This window comes from Aquarana catesbeiana, linkage group LG02, assembly GCF_042186555.1.
Source record: "Aquarana catesbeiana isolate 2022-GZ linkage group LG02, ASM4218655v1, whole genome shotgun sequence".
Taxonomy (NCBI): Eukaryota; Metazoa; Chordata; class Amphibia; order Anura; family Ranidae; genus Aquarana; species Aquarana catesbeiana.
In genome coordinates this window covers 103,852,025-103,865,368 of record NC_133325.1, presented here as the reverse complement: position 1 = coordinate 103,865,368, position 13,344 = coordinate 103,852,025, and the positions used below count along the sequence as shown (strand labels likewise).

Here is a 13,344-nt window from a genome sequence, read left to right as displayed (position 1 = left end):
AAGACACTGGCTGGAGGGGCGTGACAAAGCCTGTGACTGACAGAAATCAGAAAATTGATTTCAAATATTTATTTGTATGACAATTTAAAACAGTGTGAGAAACCATGAATCAGACTAAAACAGAAATACAGTAAAATCACACTTGTTTAATAATAATAAAAAAAGGTAAACAGAGTAAACGTAGTCAAAACATAGCCAGAGTTTAGGAACCGGAAAGGATAGTCAGACAAGCCAAAACGTCAGGGAGCCAGAGATGAGCGTAGTAGAACAGCAAGCAGGATCTGGAGCCAGAAGGAATGTCAGCCAAGCAAGTCTTTAACAGGAACACAGGGGAGTGTCTCTAGAGATGTGACCAAGGCAAAGGCAGAGATCATCTGGACTGGCCAGCTTAAGTAGGCAGGACTGACGAGCAGGATATCATCAACAAGTGAGTCACTGTGGAGAGATAGGAGCTGGCAATTAGCTGACAGCTGAGTGGCCAGCTTTGAGAAGGAAGGGCTAAGCCCAGCCCTGACAAACAGTTTATTGGTATCAATAATTTATTTTTACTATGTATTCCAAAGGCTGTTTGGAGGCTGTTTTTAACGTGACCAGCAGAAGAGGACTAGAAGCTCCTCCTGCTTATGTTTCCCTGCAGACAGCCTGAGAAAGAGCCGAGTCATGTGACAGCTGTATATCCATTAAGAAAAGGGTACTTTGATTTAAATTAGATTATTAAATAATTACAGTGCCATCATTCACATACAGAAATAGAAGGGACAATGTCAATTAACCACTTCCCGCCCGGCCTAAAGCAGAATGACAGCTGGGCAGTGGTTCAGTTATCCTGACTGGGCATCATATGACATCTAGCAGGATAACAGCTGCCACGAGCCCGTGGGGGCGCACATTTCTGCGATCGGTGGTGTGGTGTGTCAGTCTGACAAGCCGCTACACCAATCTTGGTAAAGAGCCTCTGACGGAGGCTCTTTACCATGTTATCAGCCGTGTGTAATCATGGCTGATCACGATGTAAACAGGAACGGCCGTTGATCGGCTTTTCATCACTCGCGTCTGACAGACTCGAGTAGAGGAGAGCCGATTGGCTGCTCTCCTGATGGGGGGGTCTGCGCTGATTGTTTATCAGCACAGCCTCCCCTCCGATGCCCACCCAGGACCACCAGGATACCGCCAGGACCACCAGGGATGGCCACCACACTGGACCACCAGGTATGCCACCCTAGACCACCAGGGATATGCCAATCAGTGCCCAGGTAGCTGCCAATCAGTGGCAATTAAAAATGCCTGCCAGTGCCACCAGTGATGCCTATCAGTGCAGTCCATCAGTACCAGCCATCAGTGCCCATCAGTGACACCTTTCAGTGCCCATCAGTGCCGTCTATCAGTGCCACCCATAAGTACCCATCAGTGCAGCCTATCAATGACCATCAGTGCTGCATATCAGTGTCACCCACCAGTGCTGCCTAACAGTGCCCATCGTCAGTGCCATCTCATTGGTGCCACCTCATCGGTGCCGCCTTATCAGTGCCCATCAGTGAAGGAGGAAACGTACTTATTTACATTTTATAACAGAAACAAAGAAAAACTTTTTTTTTTTAATTTTCGGTCTTTTTTTATTCATTTAGCAAAAAAGAAAAACTGCAGAGGTGATCAAATACCACCAAAAGAAAGCTCTATTTGTAGGAACAAAATGATAAAAATTTAGTTTGGGTACAGTGTTGTATGACCACGCAATTGTCATTTAAAAGCGAGGGAGCTCCTTGCATCAAACATAATTGTGTTGATGCGGGGATCTGTCAGTTTTTATTTTTTTCATTCAACCTGCTGGTGAAAAAAAAACAAAAAAAACAATGTGTGTGTGGGTATACCCACACACAGCCATTAATGTCTAAAGCTCTGGCAACAAAAGTGAGTACACCCCTAAGTGAAAATGTCCAAATTGGGCTCAATTAGCCATTTTCCCTGTCCGGTGTCATGTGACTCATTAGTGTTACAAGGTCTCAGGTGTGAATGGGGAGCAGATGTGTTAAATTTGGTGTTATCGCTCTCACTCTCTCATACTGGTCACTGGAAGTTCAACATGGCACTTCATGGCAAAGAACTCTCCGAGGATCTGAAAAAAAGAATTGTTGCTCTGCATAAAGATGTCCTAAGCTATAAGAAGATTGCCAAGGCCATGAAACTGAGCTGCAGCATGGTGGCCAGGACCATACAGCGGTTTAACAGGACAGGTTCCACTCAGAACAGGCCTCGCTGTGGTCGACCATGAAGTTGAGTGCACATGCTCAGCGTCATATCAAGAGGTTGTCTTTGGGAAATGAGTGCTGCCAGCATTGCTGCAGAGGTTGAAGGGGTGGGGGGGTCAGCCTGTCAGTGCTCAGACCATACGCCGCACACTGCATCAAATTGGTCTGCATAGCTGTCGTTTCATAAGGAAGCCTCTTCTAAAGATGATGCACAAGAAAGCCCGAAAGCCTGGAACCATGTCCTGTGGTCTGATGAGACTAAGGTAAACCTATTTGGTTCAGATGGTTTGTGACGGCAACCAGGTGAGGGGTACAAAGACAAGTGTGTCTTGCCTACAGTCAAGCATGGTGGTGGGAGTGTAATGGTCTGGGACTGCATGAGCACTGGGGAGCTACAGTTCATTGAGGGAACCATGAATGGCAACATGTAGTGTGACATACTGAAGCAGAGCATGATCCCCTCCCTTCAGAGACTGGGCTGCACGGCAGTATTCCAACATGATAACCACCCCAAACACACCTCCAAGACGACCACTGCCTTTCTAAAGAAGCTGAGGGTAAAGGTGATGGACTGACCAAGCATGTCTCCAGACCTAAACCCTATTGAGTATATTTATTTATTTATTCAATTTTGATAACTCATTTACTTAAGTGTTGTAGCACTGAAGTTGTGTTAACACTAGTTTTCCTTGTCAAAAGAAGTTTATTGAGTATACAATGTTATAAAGATACATAAAGTAAGTTTACAAGGATCTATAAAGTAAGCTCATTGTTTTACAGTAGGGTTTATATAGGTAAATATCATGAAATTTCAAATATTAAACATTGGGTTCACGTAAACCTAAATTAAAGATATATATCATTTCCTTAGTTACTTTTGTAGGTATTTAAATGATTTATACCTACTATACATATTGTTTACAAGTAGAGTGTATATAGGTCAAATAAATTCTGATAATGAGCTTTAATCGTAAGGTGGAGAAAAGGAAAGAGAAAGAAGAAAAAGGGTTGAAAGGTAGAGGTATGGTCCACAAGGTTGTCCCGCTCGTCAGTTTATTATTCTTTTTAGTTCTCTTTGAAGCCTTAGAATGGGTGTCTCTGTAAGTCATTTAATCTGTTACCATGGCAACAGGACAGAGTCATTGAAGTTTGACAGGAACTGTTGTTTTATCCAAGGATGCCAAAGTTTTTCAAATTTTGGAATTTGATTTTGATCGATGGCTACCATCTTAGCATGGGACATTGTATTATTCATTCTGTGAATTGTTTCTGCTAGTACCAATGTAGGAGATTTCCATGCCTTGGCCACTGTTTGTTTTGCAGCCGTTATTAGTTGGATCATAAGTTTGAATTGAGAGAGTGTTAACCATTCCGGTTTTAGATTAAGTAAAGTTAAATATGGATCTGGTTGTATTATTTTTTTAAATATTTTAGATGCAATCACGAAGACTTCCTTCGAGAAGGTTTGGATTACTGGGCACGTCCACCATATGTGTAAATATGTGCCTATTTCTGGGCATCCTCGAAAACAAAGAGCTGAGGTATTAGGTGAATATTTTGCCACTCTAGCGGGTACAAGGTACCAGCGAGTTAGGACTTTATAATTTGTCTCCAGTGCTAAGATGTTGGGTGAAGATGACTTAGATGTGAGCCATATGTTAGACCAGTCCAGTCCGTGTCTTCTAAAGTTCGTCCCAGGTCCTCCTCCCACCTCTGAACGTAAGAGGGTCTATTAAGATTTGGTACTCCATATAATTGATTATAAAGTGATGAAATTGTACCTTTAGCAAATGGATCTTTTGTACAGATTGATTCAAAAATGGATAATTGGGATAATGGTGTATCCCCCTTTAGGAATGGTGTATAGAAATTTTTGATTTGGAGATATCTAAATATCTCAGTTTGGTAGATCATATTTTTCTCTAAGCGATGGGAATGAAAGGAATGATTTAGATGCTATGAAGTCATTTAGTGTCTGAATGCCTGATGTTGTGTTAACACTAGTTTTCAACACTGGTGTCATATTATGCGACTAGGGAAAGATTGCCAGTGAAATATTTACACTATTATTACAATGATTTTGTTTTTCACATTATGACATCTAAAGGGTCAGAGCATCCCTCTTGGACCATTGTCACTGGTACAGGTATCAACCACTGGAAGATATCCCCTCATCTCTTGGTGACATCTGTTATATTTTGGGCTTCCAATCACATTCTGTTTTGGTGAACAAAGGTCAACAGGACAAGGAGGGGGTACATTTTCCCAGCGAGGACAATAATTTAGAGGTTTTAGGCTCCATTCATACTTGTACGACTCCAAAGTTGTACTGACTTTGGAGTGCAACTTTGATGCAACTTTGACACAACTTTGGATAGGTACAACTTGGATACGACTTTGGCTTTGACCAGTGATAATGGACAACTGTTGCTTTGTTTAACATTCAGGTATGGCTTTCATGCAACTTCTGTTAACATTGAAGTCTATGGCCCTCAAGTTGCATGAAAGTCAGACTAAAGTAGTGCATGAACTACTTTGATGTTGCTGCAACTTTAAGTGGCGCATATATGAATGGTTATCATTTGAAAACATGGGGAATGACTTGACATGAAACTTTGATGTCCACAAGTTTGAACAGAGCCTATTCTCCACACTATTTAAAACAAAAAAACAAAAAACTAGAAAAGTTTGGCTAGGATACACTTACTCAAATGTGTATTATTAGTATTAAACGCCAGTGCACCCCTTTAATCCTAATTGAAGACCAGGTTGGAATTTTTATGACACAATGCCCATTGTTCCCTCTGTCTATACTGCAGTTTTCGTGCATTTCAGGAGAATACTAAAATGTTCTGACATTTAGGTTTTTTGCTAACACAACTGCTGTATTATATAAATGATGAGCTCAGCTTCTGGGCACAACATCCTAATAATGCAAAACCACTTTATCATACATCTCTTACTATAGGAGCATCAATTAACACTCTATAGAGCTGATCACACTTTTTTTTAATTCTAGTCTGACAGATAAGGGTAATGTACTTAATGTGAAGAAGCAAGCTCTTTGCCAGACGGTGTGTCAGCTTCAATCCATCTCTCTTAATATATTATTTATTCAATGCTTCAACTCCATGGTCACACGTTCACATTAAAAATTACCTGTCAGGAAGATTAACGTTAAAGTGGTTGTAAACCTCAGACATGAAATCTGAACAAGAACAAAATTCTATAGTGTTTACTTGCCTCTCTCCAAAGCACAAAGTGTCATTTCTCTCAGCTGTCTAGTTCCCTTGTTATCTACATGAGTTACTTCTGTCAAATTTTCCTGACACCAACAGAAAAAAGGTGACAGGGGAGGGAGCTTAAGCTGATTGACAGCTTCAGCTCTGTGCTTGTGAGCTGTGTGAAGGGGGGGGGGGGGTGTCCCTTCCCTCCATTTAGCTCTAAGAGCTCTTGTACAGAGTGTAACTACAGCTCTCCGCCCCCTGATTTGTGAGTTTGTGAAAAATCCTTTTTATCCCTGAGTTTTTCAAAGATGAACAGGACAAATGGCTGAAAACACGCGTTCAACTTATGTAGGGGGATTTTTTTCACCTCTGTGTGTCACCTTAGGCTATTCAATTCACTGGGTATAAGTAAGGATTTACAACCACTTTAAGATAAAATCAGAAGTATACATTAATTTCAATGTATTGCTACTTTTTTTAATTGAAAGGGAAATTACAATTACAGAGAACTAGAGAGAGGAGATTGAAGAAGGTCGGACATAGTTGGTGCCTTTTGGTGTGTCAGCTTATCTTTATTTGACCACATTTTTTATAAAAGAATAATATTATATTATTAACAAAATTATATTTTGGCCCCATACTTTTTTTTTATAAAAGAATAAAACCCCCAAAACTAGTTTTCCCAGCAAGCTGCAATGTTATTGAAGGAGTTGTAAAGTCAGAAGGTTTTTTATCTTAATGCATTCTATGTATTATAACAAAAAGCCTTCTGCGTGCAGCAGCCCCCCTCGGCCCCCCTAATACTTACCTGAATGCCATCTCTGTCCAGCGATATCCATGAGTGTTTCAGCCATCTGAGACTCTCCCTCCTGATTGGCTCATTGGCTCCTGCTGCTGTCACTCAAAGTCAGTCAGCCAATCAGGAGGGGGGGGGGGGCAGGCAACAGCTTTGTGTCTGAATGGACACAGGGAAATGTGACTCGGCTCGGGTGCCCCCATAGCAAGTTGCTTGCTGTGGGGGCACTTAACAGGAGGGAGGGGCCAGGAGCACAGAAGAGGGACCTGAGAAGAGGAGGATTGGGGCTGCTCTGTGCAAAACCACTGCACAGAGCAGGTAAGTATGACGTGTTTGTTATTTTTTTTTTTATTGAAAAAAAAACCCAAGACATTATAATCACTTTAAAGTATATGTAACCCCACTCACTAATATACAGTACCAATAAAAGTGTTTTGTTTTATCTTTTACTTTCTATTCCATTCATTGAGAGATACAGTGCAGATCTTAGATCTTGACCACGGAAAGGTCACAAGGCAGTGTCTACAGAAGAGTAGGCCATAAGAAAACATAAAACACAACGGCACTCTGAAAAGTCAAATATATTACACTGCTGCCTGTAAGACCTTATGCCCCAAACTGACATCTGCAGAAGCAAAAACATTAACTTTATAAAGCATATAAGCTGAAGACCTAGTGACCGTTTTTCAAATCCAAGAGGCCAATGACCGGTGATGGAAGGTGTGACGGGAGTCACTTTGGGCAGGGGGCCCGTGGAACCCAGCTTACCTTAGAGAGGTTGGGAAACCCATGTCTCAGCTCCCCAGGTCCCTCTAATGCATAAGTTACCCTGTGTTTATTAGGGGCTTTATTAGAGCTTGTCACATTGATCTATGTTCTTCAGTGTAGGAGTCGGACTGTTAGACCCCTTTCACACTTGTGCTACTCCAAAGTCGTGCGATTTTGCTGCGATTTTGACAGTCATACGACTGTCATATGACTGTGGATCCGACTTTGCCCCACGACTTGAAGTACGACTTCAATGAGGAGGGACGCGACTTTGATTACCAAATAATTAGGGGGAACTCCACGGCAAAAAAAAAAAAAAAAAAACGGCACGGGTTCCCCCTTCATGGGCATACCGGGCCCTTCAGTCTGGTGTGGATTTTAAGGGGGAACCCCCACGCCGAAAAAACAGCATGGTGTCCCCTCCAAATCCATACCAGACCCTTATCTGAGCACCAGCCTGGCCGGTCAGGAAAGGGGGTGGGGACGAGCGAGCGCCCCCCCCCACCTGAGCCGTACCAGGCCGCATGCCCTTAACATGGGGGGTGGGTGCTTTGGGGTGGGGGGGCCCCACCTCAAAGCACCTTGCCCCCATGTTGATGAGGACAAGGGCCCCTTCCCGACAACCCTGGCCATTGGTTGTCGGGGTCTGCGGGCGGGGGGGCTTATCAGAATCTAGGAGCAATATTACGCTATGTAGATATCTTATTCCTCCCATATGTTATGCTGCATGAACCGAGAGTGATACTGACATCTGGTGGCCATACAGAGGAGGTGGAAAGCAGCTTTTAATTACACACAAAGGCTTTTATATGCTGAATTTCTGGTGAGTGTAATCCCATAGGGGTTGATTCCCCCTCACGAGGTGATTGTTTTTGGGTGGAAGAAGCTCCTTACTCCTACAGAACACAGCTGCTCAAGCTTTTCCTTGATCTTCTCTTCTACTGGGTCATCTTATTTTTTGAAGTGTGTCTGGGTGGTTTTTGACACATAGCGCTGCTGCAATAAGATATTAAGAGACTTTGCATAATTTTTGTGTTTTTTTTTATGATTTTATTGCCTATACACATGTCTGTCCCATTGTTAATTGTTAATTAACTCACCTATTGTCTGCTAGCAAACTACTGTGGAGATGTTGAACCTATGATAATGTGTAGTGTACTTTGTGAGCTTGGGGCTGGGAAGTCTGACCTGAAGTGGGGAAATCTGATTAATCACAACGTTGTACAGGTGGCTAGTTATTTACTTAATTTAATGTTTATAGTACATATTGGTTGTTTAGCTATGGTAATTTAATTCCTGTGTACAGTTTGTATTGTTAGGGTAATATGATCAGGAGGGGGGCTGTCCTTCTATGGCAGGGGTCTCAAACCGGCGGCCCTCCAGCTGTTGTGAAACTACAAGTCCCATCATGCCTTTCCCTGTGGGAGTCATGCTTGTAACTGTCAGCCTTGCAATGCCTCATGGGACTTGTAGTTTCTCAACAGCTGGAGGGCCACCAGTTTGAGACCCCTGTTCTATGGGGTATATATTTTGTGTGAGTTTGTTCAATAAACGTTCCAGTTTCATACAAGTTATTGTCAGCTAGTCTTGTATGTCAGCTATAACACTTGGTATCTATGTCCAGACTGGAGGAAGCAGTATACTGACGGAAGCACTCATTGCTCCCATAGAATGAGCCATGATAAAAACAGGAGGCTCCACGCTCCTCAAAGTATAGGGATTTAAAGAGTCTTAAAGAGTATGTAAACCCAACATTTCAAATTCCTGATATGTGTTACACACCTGGTGTTCCTGCCAGTCCTCTACTTTCCTATTAAAAACTGACCGCACTAATCAGAAGTGTGGTCAGTTCTCTAGCTTTGCTGGGAACACAGTGTGCTCTCCTCCCACACTACACAGCCCTTCGCTGGGAAGATTAGTGCAATGTTGTGTCTCCTCCTCCAGCTCTTATGCAGCTGAGAACAGAGGGCATGCGATCACTTATAAAAAAAAAAAAGGGGGAAAAGGTATTTGTAATGTTTTTTTTAATCTGCACAGAAATGTTTTTCCTTTAATTTCTATTTTAAACTGAATGGGTTGTTTTACAAGGTGATTGTTTATAATCACTTTAACTACTCAATGTTAGGCAAAAAAAGAGGCTTTGTTAGCAGAGGGCTGGCCACCAGTAGGGACTGCCCCTAACTGTTTTTTTTTTTATAACTATTACCAATATAACCCTGTAATTTAGATCCTCACTGTCTGCCTTAATGAATGGAAGAGAAAAGGGTCATTGTGTTTTTGCTTGTGATGGGGTGCACTGGAAGCTCATTTAAAATAAATGGGTTGTGTCAAAGTGGTTGTAAATTCTTAAATATATCCAGTAAAGTGACTGGCCCCAGGTGATACACAGAGATGAAACAAGTCCCCCTGCAAAAGTTGTATCTGTTTATCTGTAGTCTTCTCTTCTCTACATCTGTTCAAAGTCCAAAATTTATAAAGATTGTCTGAGAGTTAAAAAAAAAGGGGGGAGCTGAAGTTACATGTTGCTGAGCTCAGTGAGGAGAGCTCTGAGAGGTGATTGGAGGGAAGAGACACCCCCCTCCACACAGCAGACAGGAACAGAGCTGAGGCTGTCAATCAGCTTGAGATCTCACCTTGTCACGATTTTTCTCTTGGTGTCAGGAAAACTTGTAAGAAGTGACTCAAGCTGATAGCAGAAGAATGAGGCAGCGGACAGAAACAACACTTGTGAGTGCAGTTAAAGTATAGGTGGCTCCTCTAGGTGCTTTCATTACGTTTATGATTCCAGGTTAACCTACATAAACTAACAAGAGATTGAGGTGAAGCGCTGTAGAATTGGGGGTATGTAATACATATTTCCCAATTGCTCTTTTGTCCATTCAACATTCTATTTGTAACTGCAGCAATCTCCAATAAATGGCTGTACACCATTGTACCCATCGGTCTGAAATACCTTTGCTTCTTGTTCTATTCGAAGTTCAAAATCTTTTAATTGATTTTCTATTAAAGTCTTCTCATCCTCCAAACGCTTTAGATACTGGTTTAACGCACCCTGAGAGTACATAAAGGAAAGACATTAAATCCCACATTAAAACTTCAGGCAGAAGTATATTAATGAATACACTGCTGCATGCAGTTGTGTAGCAATATATGACTTTTTAAAGTAGAATACCAGGTATGGTTTTTTTGCACGGTTACATTGGTCCACCTTGGATGCTCTGCTGGCTGAAATGTAAATGTGAGGGGCACACATGGATGTTAGGGGCTTTCTAGTTGGCGCTTCTGTATTTAATGGGGGGGGGGGGACTCTGATGGCCACTCCTGCATTGAAGAGGGAACTCTGTTGACCACTTCTGGGTATAAGATGGGTTCTGGGCACTTCTGGATGCTAAAGAGGAAGCCCTCGCTGAGAAATTTGGAGACCCCAGCTTTAGATTATAAGCTCTGTAAGCTCTCACAAGAAGGGCCCTACTAACCCTCTTGTTTATGTAATAAAATAATATAATAAAATAAAAATACTGATTATTTTTAGATATTATTGCTAATAAAAAACCAACAACAACTACAACAATAATAAATAGTTACTAAACAATAAATATTATTACTAAATAAGAATTATACTCAAAGGGTATTATTATTATTATTATATAAAAATGAAAATGATGATTAGTATTAATATCAATAATAATGAATAATAGTGGCAATAATAACAACGTTAAATAATATTTCTAATAGCAATAACAGTGATTAATATTATTAAATAATAATAGAAATAACATAATTAACATAAATAACAGTAATGAATATTGTTATTTTAGATAATTAATTGTTATATAATAATAATAATAATAATAATAACGTTAATAATAGGGCTTCATGTACACAGGACGTTTTTACAACCTCTCCTGAATGATTTAACTTGACAGATAGTAACCCACGTTTAAAACGCCCGTTTTGCGGCGTTTTGCCGTGTTTGCGTTTAGAATGACCAAAAACGAAAAACACCTATAAAACGAAATGCTGCTAAACGTGGGTTACCGTGGCGTCTGAAACGTCGGAAACTTGGCGTCTGAACTCATTTCTTTGCCTTCAAAAAAAGGCCTATAAACGCAACTGCCTAAAAACGACAGTAAATGAACCTGTGTACATGTACACATAGAGTTCAGGGGCAGCTGAAAAAAGTGTCCAACTGCCTCTGAATGTCAGTTTACAAGCAGCAGTGTACATGGGGCCTAATGCCCTGTACACATGACCGGTTTTCCTGATGGAATAAACTCTGAAGGTTTTTCCGACGGAGTTCCGATGGCGTTCCGACGGAATTCTGCTCAAGCTGTCTTGCATACACACAGTCACACCAAATTCCGACCGCCAGAACGCGGTGACGTACAACACGTACGACGGGACTACAAAACAGAAGTTCAATAGCCAGTAGCCAATAGCTTCCGTCTTGTACTTGCTTCAGAGCATGCATCATTTTTGGTACGTCGGAACAGCATACAGACGAGCGGTTTTCCCGATAGGAATTGGTTCCGTCGGAAAAATTTAGAACATGTTCTCTTTCTAGGTCTGTCAGAATTTTCGACGTAAAAAGTCCGATGGGGCATACACACGATAGGATTATACGATGAAAAGCTCCCGTCTGACTTTTTTTGTCGGACATTCCGCTCGTGTGTACACGGCATAACAGTTGTAGAATTGTGAACCTATATAAAAACAACTCTGAGTGGTAAAGATGCCCTCTAGTGTCCACGTCAATTATGGTCTCTACACTTTAGAAGATTAACATGAGCAATATGCTTCAATTCTAGCGTTAAAATTCTGTTAAATGATGAAGTGAATGATTTTAACATAACTGAAGCTGTGAACAGAAAAGGCAAATGAAACATTAGGTCGTCCTTGATAAGTCATGCATCTTTTAGTTCGCTATCATCTGAGCTCTGTCTACATAAAGTGGTCCTCTGGTTGTTTTGCAAAGCACTAGCATAAGACAGGTAGTGAGCAAAACATCTCAGTGCACATGCACACTGTGGAATAACAGCTCATGAGGTTCAATTAACCCCATGAAGCTGTTGGTGGGTGGGCCCTGGCTGCGCTGAAACTAGCCCAATGTAAGCAGAGCACGGTGGACCACTTTGAAGACCATCTATACAAGCTCTTAATGTGCAAACATAGGAGTAGCCTACAGAGAAAAACACATTGCACCCTCATGCAGAGAACTTATTGGGAAAGATACACTATATTACCAAAAGTAGCCTGCATGAGTGCCTCCACAACAGGCGGCCTGCTCTGGGAGCACTTGGTAAGGGGGGGAGGAGCCAGGAGTGCAGACAGGGGACCAGAGAAGAGAAGGATTGAGGCTGCTCTGTGCAAAACCATTGCACAGAGCAGGTCAGTTTAACATGTTTGTTATTTAAAAGAAAAATGTATCTTTAAATACAGGTGCTTAAAAAAAAATATATGATGTAATAATGGATGCAATGTTGCATTAAAGTGATTCTTTTTTTTCCTATAAAAATAACAAACATGTTATTCTTTACCTGCTCTGTGCAGTAGTTTTGCACAGAGCAGCCCAGATCCTCCTTTTCTCGAGTCCCTCACCAGCAGTTCTGGCTTCTCCTTCCTGTCACGTGCCTCCATAGCAAGCAGCTTACAATGGGGGCACAGAATCTGAGCTGCAGCTCCGTGTGTCCATTCAGACATGGAGCTGTGGTTCAGCTCACCCCTCTCTATCCTGATTGGCTAACTGACGTTGATTGACAGCAGCAAGAGCCAATCAGTCAATGAGGAGGGGAGTCCGGGGGCGACAGTCGTGGACATCGCTGGAGAGAGATGGAGCTCAGGTAAGTATTAGGGGGGCTGCTGCACACAGAAGGCTTTTTATCTTAATGCATAGAATTTGTTAAGATAAAAAACCTTCTGCCTTTACAATCCCTTTAATCCCTCTATCCGCAGTTCAGCGTTTAATACTTACTTCAGGCATTTGGTCATAAGTGCGAATGGATGACAGACGATCTAAAACAGACAAAACACATTCTTATAGGAGGTTCTTGTGATAAAATACACATATCACTAAATAAAGTGTAAGTTATATTCATGATTGGCCCTAATACCACCATCAACACATTCTTGCTTGGGTATTAATTGCAGTTCCAATATTTAAAAACATAATAAGAAAAGACGTGAGATCATTGACCATATTGACCACTCAGATATTCTATTTCATTTACGTAAAGAAAACAAAAATCAATAAAAAAATTAAATCTAGCATGACATTTAACAACAAATGCACTGCTACACTATTTATTTT

General features: G+C 41.4%; 1 protein-coding gene across 1 annotated transcript in view; it reads right to left on the bottom strand.

Moving 5' to 3' along the window:
* Nucleotides 1-13,344, bottom strand: part of CCDC169 (coiled-coil domain containing 169) — a 72,170-nt gene that overhangs the window by 33,608 nt on the left and 25,218 nt on the right. The window contains exons 5-6 of the mRNA XM_073613309.1: nt 13,009-13,049; nt 9,991-10,089 (exon numbers count right to left, since the gene is read on the bottom strand). Coding sequence (XP_073469410.1) covers nt 9,991-10,089; nt 13,009-13,049 — 140 coding nt within the window. The remainder of the gene's footprint in view (nt 1-9,990; nt 10,090-13,008; nt 13,050-13,344) is intronic.